A 6845-nucleotide genomic window follows, 5' to 3' on the forward strand; every position below is an offset into this window, starting at 1 on the left:
GCTGGGCTAGTGTGCGGGGTGGGGCAGTGTGGGGGCTGGGCTAGTTTGGGGGGCTGGGCTAGTGTGCGGGGCTTGCTGTTAGGGGCTAGGTGTGACACTTGCTTACCAGCAGTGAACACAGGAGCCCCTGACTGTGAAATCAGAGGCTGGAAGGCAACAGGGGCATCTTGCCAAGCGAGACATAGCTGAGGAGCCGGGTGCTGGCTGGGCTGCTGGGGGACCGTGGAGAGCCCACCCACCTGCAGCAATGGGGAAGCAGCAGCCTCAGCCAGTGTCGGGCCTGGGAAGGGCAACTTGGAGAACAGGGCAGGGACCCCCCAGGAGGGTGAGCCACCCGCAGGCTTCCAACCTGTGGGGGGAGGTTGGGGCCGGGCGGAGGCCCCCTCAGTAAACCCAGGTGTGTCGTGGTCAGCGCCATTTCAGGGTGTGAGAGTGGGCAGCGAGGGGGTCGGGTGGGCGCTGGACCCAGGTGCGGCTGGGGCCGGGGTCTGTCACCACGTCCTGATGTCAGCACTGGCTGACGGGCCACAAGCTGTGTCTCTGCCGCTCCCTCCCTGCCATTCGTGAGCCAGGCTGACCCGTGGCAAGGAGGACGGCGGGGCGTGGAGAGGAGGCTCCCCATGGGGGGCCCTGCTCCTGGCACGTGGAGGGCGGGTCTGAGGGCGATGCGGTGCATGTATGTTAGTGATGGGTGTTGCCGAGCTGAGCCACGCTTGGAGGCTGCGATGTGGTGCCTGGTCTCGTCGGAGGCCCATGGTGAGCCCGGGGGGCCCGGCGTCTCACTGCGTTTCCACTCAGCCCAGGCCCTCCCCACCACGAGAGGGAGTGCACCGCAGGCCCCCCACCAGCCGCAGGCCGGTCCCCACTCCCAGTCACTCCTTCTCCAGGCCCCTGCCCTGCCTGTGAGGCCCGGATAACTCCCACGTGGAAACGGAACTCACAGATGCTTCAGGGAGAGCTGCCAGTACCCCCCAAGGCAGAGGGGCCCACTGCCCGTCAGGGGGAAGGCTGTGCTCCCACAGCCCTGACTGCCCCCACCCGGCCTCACCTCTGCTCGGCGGCCTCCAGGCGGCCAAGGGCCTCCTCCAGATCCCTGCTGTGCACCATCTCCGACCTCCGCAGCCGAGCCTCCGTGGTCTCCAGCCGGGCCTGCAGCTGAGGAGGAGGGAGAGCCCGCCAGGCAGGGGCTGGGCATCTTGGGCACAAAGCCGACCCCAGGGCTCCCCAGGGGTGGGAGATAAGGCTCCCCGGGGGCGGGAAAAGGGGCTCCCTGGGGGAGTGGGAGAGGGGGCTCCCTGGAGCAGAACACAGGGGTCCCCGGGGCTGGGTCTGGTGAGGCCCAGGCCCCTCCACACAATGAACCTGACAGGTGGCCTCCATACCCTGCCCCAAGTGCTCACAGCTGGCAGGGGAGGGAAGGGGCAGGGGCCCTGCAGTGATGTGCCAATTCCACCAGGCTTTGAGGATGGTGTGAGCATGGTGGCCAAGTGGGGTACGGCTGTGGGAGCTGCTGGAGAATGGCCACATTTCACTTACAGATGGGTAAACTGAGGCCCCACTGGCCCAGCTACTCAGGGCAGGGGGAGGGGCTTCAGGGCTGGGTTCCCCCACACAGCACAGGATGGAAAGTCACAGGGCCACCTCTGGGGCCACCCGCTGGAAAGTGAGTGAGCCTGGGTGTCCTCCCCTGGGCCTCCTGCCTGAGTCCAGCACCTCACCTACAGGGGCAGGGCCACACCCACCAGGACACGGACCGGCTGTCCAGGCCACTCTGCCACGGCTGAGGCCAAGACTGAACCCGGGCCCAGGAAACCAAGGGCCAGGGAAGGCCCAGGTGGAGGGGCGAAGGGGAGGGCAGCAGGCCTGGGGCCTCAGCTGTGGCTGCACCCTGGCTGAATGCACGGGAGAGCCTAGGGGACCCTCCTCAGCCACCAGCCGGAAGAGAAGGCGGCATCAGAAGACTGCGGTGGAGCTGAGGGGGTCTGGGACTGCCACCTTAGGATGGGGATGCCACGGCCAGGCACTCGGTCCACCGAGACCCCTTCCCGCCTGTCTTGGGGGTGGCTTGGAGGAGACCCAGCCTCCTGGCACCCACACTTGGCCTGCTGAGCCGCCAGGAGCTGGCGCGCACTGGGCTGCTGGCGAGTTCCGATCTGACTCACGCAGCTTACTAATCGGTCGGCAGGATTTCCGCGGCTTCGATTCCCACCGGCGTCTTCCCAACATCTCCCCACCCCGTGCTAGGAAGACGCCTCCCCCAGGCCTCCCCACAGCTGTAGGGGCTCCCAGGGAAAGTGGGCTGGCTGGCAGCTCCCAGATGTGCTGAGGCCCCCATCAGGCGGTCCTGCCCTCAGGGGCCCCCGGGGTGCCGCCGACAGTGGAACGTGTTTCCGAGTGGGGGTCAGGACGTGACAGAACAGGGCAGGGAGTGGAGAGCGGGGCACTAGGAGAACAGATGGCGCTCCTGTGGGGCTGGTGCTGCCGCCCGTCCTGGGAAGGACCTTCCAGAAGGCGAGGCCCACCGCGGACCCCTCCGGCATTCAGTACTGGCCAGTAGTCATGTGACTGAGAAGGGGCCAGACCTGGCTCGGGGGTTCCAATCTCCACCCCAGCAATGGCGTTGTGGCCTGGGTGGTCACTGGCTGGCTCTTTGCCTCGACTTCCTTATTGGGAAAGTGGGGTCATCTGACCTGCCATGCAGAACCTGGGGGGCTCTGAAGATGGCATGGGTGCGGCGGGGGCCCTGAGTCCCCACAAGGTGGTCTGGACACCCCATTCCACGCACCGGCTGCTTGCCTGGTCCGGCCTCACAAGCCAGCATGCCTTGAGTGGCTCAGGGGAGATGAGAGAGGCCCCAGGCTAGCGGGTTTCTTCACCTTTCTGCCTTGGTTTCCCTGTCTACAGTGTGGCCCTCCCAGCTCCACATTTCCTGACTAAATATGCCTCTCGCGCACCTCACGGGTCACCCTGGAACGCATCACAGCCATCAGGGGACGACAGATACAGCCCTGCCTCTGGCCCCTTCCCTGTCCTCTGAGGTCCCAGTGGCCCCCTGGCCTCAGTGTTCAGGAAAGGGCCAGTGGCCTAGGCGGAGCCGTTTCTCCTCGAGCTCCGTCTGAGGTGGGGTCGGCGCCTGCTTTCCTCTGCTGTGCAGGTCCCGGCTTTGGGCCAGTGTTGGGCGAGGCACTGGGCCCTGAGGGTCAGGACTGGACAGGCCACCCCGCAGTGCTCCTGGGCAGGTGCGGGGACAAGTCAGGGCCTAAGCTGGGTCATGAGACCTGACCTAGGGGACACGCTGGGCCTCAGGGAGAGGCCTGGGCACGTCCTGCTTGGCCTCAGCTCGCCCGTCTGTTGCCTCAGTTTCCCTGTCTGTTGCCCAGGATTGAGATGTGCTTTGGCTGACGTTCTGTCTTTCCCAGTCTTAGAAATCCTGGCAGTCCCAACAAGGACCCTTCACCAAGGGCTGGGCTGTCCCCACCCACCTGCCCGGAGTCTGCTGCAGACACTCACCTGCTTGCTGACCACGTGGCACCTGCTGGCCAGCTCATCCCGCTCAGCGCCAGCCTGGGCCAGCAGGTCCCCCAGCCGGGTCAGCTCCTCCTGCAGGAGCTGGTTCTCCTCTTGCACCCAGGCCACAGTGGCTGTCGGCTCCTGCACCCCTGCTGACGGCACCTGGGTCAGCGCGGGTGGCCGGCCCAGGGTCCACCCGCACTCCGCCCTGTGCCCTGTCCCCACGGTGGGACCCTGGGCTGGCCGCTGGGTTCCACCTGCTGGCCTACCCCATCTCCAGCTCTGACCCGGGACCCTGGCATAGGGAGGCAGAATTCACACTCGGAGCCCCACGTCCTCTCATGCGAAGTGAAATCCTGCCACCTCTGAGCACCTGGAACCCCAGTGCAGACCCAGGCCCAGGCCGAGCCCCAAACCAGTGGCAGCAGAGTGCGTGGGCGGCTGGGACACCGGCACTTGCCCTGTCCAGGAAGCCACCCGTCCTGCTGCTTCTGGGGGAGGGGACCTGGTCCCCAAGTAATCAGGGCCTTCAGTAAATACATAGTGGGGCGTCCTTCCTTACTACACACACGGCCAGTTCCCTGGGCCTGCAGGAGGCTGGACAGACCCGGGGGGAGAGGGGTCCCTGGGACCCATGCCCAAGGGAGTCCTGGGCACACAGGATGGGCAGCCTGGAGCTGGTTCCTCAGCAGCCAGGTGGATAGCTGGAGGCAGCACAGGGACCTGAGGAGGGTGCAGGCTGGGCAGAGCTTGGGGTGGGCATCTGTGCCCCCTGAGTGCCAATGATGGGCAGAGCTGGGGGGTGGGTACCTGTGCCCCCAAGTGTCAATGATGGGCAGAGCTCTGAGGGGTGGGCATCTGTGCCCCCGTGAGTGCCAATGACGGGCAGAGCTGCGGAGGGTGGGTGTCTGTGCCCCCTTGAGTGCCAATGATGGGCAGAGCTGGGGAGGGTGGTGGGTATCTGTGCCCCCTGAGTGCCCATGTCTAGCATTCCCACTCTGAGGAAGAAACCAACACCAGTGAATCCAAGCCTAGGTGGCCACAGTGTGCCACACAGAGGCCGCCCTGGCTCAGGCCCTGCTGAGCACCCTGTGGGTATCGATGTGATGCCCCTGCGGGGGATGGGGCCAGCCCCGGGCCCAGGACGGTCCCCCACACTCTCACCTTGGGGTGGCTCCTCAGCCAGGCTGCCGGCCACGATCTCCCGGATGCGGGCGGGCACAGGGGTGGGCGAGGCCCTCCGGCCGTCTCCACGCACCGTCAGCACCCGGTCTTCCCTGCTGGCCATGGGGCTCAGGACGGTGTCCTCCAGTCTCTGAAAGACACCCCGGAGACACCTGGAGCTGGCAGCCCCCAGCAGCTGCCAGGCAACCCCTTACAATCCCACTGAGTGAGTGGGGCCACCACAGGGCCACCCCAAGGTATCGAAGTGTCATGGAGAGGACAGGGTGAGGCTGGGCAGGTCACTCGGGCGCATGCCTTGGTCCTCAGCCCGTGGAGAGGGGCTGTGCCTGTCCCCAGGTTCTGGAAAGGAGGACCACACCCAACCGAGGTCAGCAGGTTCTGTGCTTGGGGCTCGGCCCCATCTTGGTGGGGGCTGGGCTGAGCGGTGGCGATGGGGGCTGGGCTGAGTGGTGGCTAAGTGGTCGCTGGTCCTCTGGGGATGGCTTTGCCTCTGCTCCACAAGAAACCCAGCATCCTCGCCCACCTGGAGCAGGTGATCTCACAGCTTGTTTGCACGGTGGGGCCAGAGGAGAGACCTAGACCCCACCCAGCAGTCACAGACCCCAGCATGGAGGAGGCGCTCAGGACGGGTCAGAGGGCAGAGGTTGAACCAACCTTCTCAGCTCAGCTGCCCACTGCCCCTCCACAACCCGATCCGTCTGGAGGGTGGGCAGGCTGGGGGCTGTGCGCTTGGGGCTCCGAGGATGAGCAGGGAGGCGTTTGCCGAGTGGCTGCCCTTCTGCCCCAGGAGTGCCTAGGTGTCCTGGGGACCCCAGCCTGGTTTTCTGGGTCTTGGGTTCTAATGGCATTTTACCGGACAAGGGCACAGCCGGGGGAGGGCCTAGGCCCTGGGGCAGGAGCTCCCTGCCAGGTGGAACAGAAGACTGACTGTGTGCAGGACGCGCAGGCCCTGTGAACACGGAAGCCGCCGGTGCCAAGCCAGCAGAGGCCCGGGCAGCACTCTGAGGGGACACGGAAGGTCACAGCTGCGCCCTGGCCTGCCGCCCTAAGGATATCTGCATTTCAGGCAGCAAATTAACTAGTAGAGGGTGACCGGATGCTTGGCAGGGGCTGCTGGGAGGGGATGTCCACTCTCCAGGGCTCTGCAGCATGGCACCCAGAGTCTGCCCGAGTCCTCCGTGCTGGCATGGGAGCTGGGCATGGAGGACCCCTCTTCCTGGGCTCTGCAGGGCGGCTCTGCCACCCTGTGCCTCCTGGGTCTTCCTCCTGCCCTGGTCCCGGCGGGAAACCACCTGGCGGCCTCCTGACTCCCGTCTCCTCTTGGCCCTCCCTGAGACCCTCCAGGCCTCCAGCACCGGGTGCCCGCTGCCAGGCTGTTCCGGACCCTCACTGGACACGGGCCTCCTCCTCCATCTGCACCCCAAAGATCTTGATCCCCCCCTCCGGGGTTGGAGAGCCACTGCAGACCCAGGCCGAGCATGGCGCCCAAAGGCCCTGTTCCCAGCCCCTCAGCAGACGCCCGGCAAGTGTGAGCCCAGGTCCGAGTCGCCGTCCTCCTGACAACCGTGTTCCAGGGGCTGCGTCTTAGTCCCCTGGGAGGTCTTGGGGGGCGCCTTCACTGCATGTTCCCCCATTGCCTCTTCTTGGGGAGGGGAATGGGCCCCCTTGGGAGCCGCTGCCCAGTGTGGGGGGAGGGACGTCCCTGCTCCTTCTCCTGGGCCCGCTGGGACCCAGGTGCCAAGGCCACCAACCAGGAGAGGGTGGAAGGGGCTCAGCCATTCTGCCCTAAACCCCGTACTTTGCCCGCGGGAAAACGGAGGCCCAGCGGGATGGCAAGAGGCACCCCAGGCTCCTCCCGGAGCAGCGACAGGCAGGCCCCGCTCACCCCCCAGGCCGGGAAGGGCCCGCCCCGCCCTCCGCCTGCTCGGCAGCCCCCGCCCCGCGCTCCCCCGGGCATCGGCGGCGCCACCCGCTAACGGGAAGGCAGCAGCATGGCGCGAACTTGACTCATTCCTAACGTTACAGAGGGTCACTTATTAGCGGGGCGTCCCGAGAGGCGCTGGGGCGTAATGGGTTCCATCTGTGGCCGGGTGCCTGCAAAGCGCCGGGGCCTAGATGGAGGCGGAGGGGGCGCGGGGGGAGGACGGAGG

General features: G+C 66.4%; 1 protein-coding gene across 1 annotated transcript in view; it reads right to left on the reverse strand.

Annotated features, from left to right (window-relative positions):
* CROCC2 (ciliary rootlet coiled-coil, rootletin family member 2) overlaps positions 1-6845 on the reverse strand; it is an 80892-nt gene that overhangs the window by 64489 nt on the left and 9558 nt on the right. Inside the window, exons 2-4 of the mRNA XM_037732208.1 lie at positions 4675-4825; positions 3511-3659; positions 1049-1155 (exon numbers count right to left, since the gene is read on the reverse strand). Of these exons, the coding sequence (XP_037588136.1) occupies positions 1049-1155; positions 3511-3659; positions 4675-4825 (407 nt within the window). The remainder of the gene's footprint in view (positions 1-1048; positions 1156-3510; positions 3660-4674; positions 4826-6845) is intronic.

The sequence above is a fragment of the Cebus imitator genome, unplaced genomic scaffold (genome assembly GCF_001604975.1).
Source record: "Cebus imitator isolate Cc_AM_T3 unplaced genomic scaffold, Cebus_imitator-1.0 Scaffold443, whole genome shotgun sequence".
Taxonomy (NCBI): Eukaryota; Metazoa; Chordata; class Mammalia; order Primates; family Cebidae; genus Cebus; species Cebus imitator.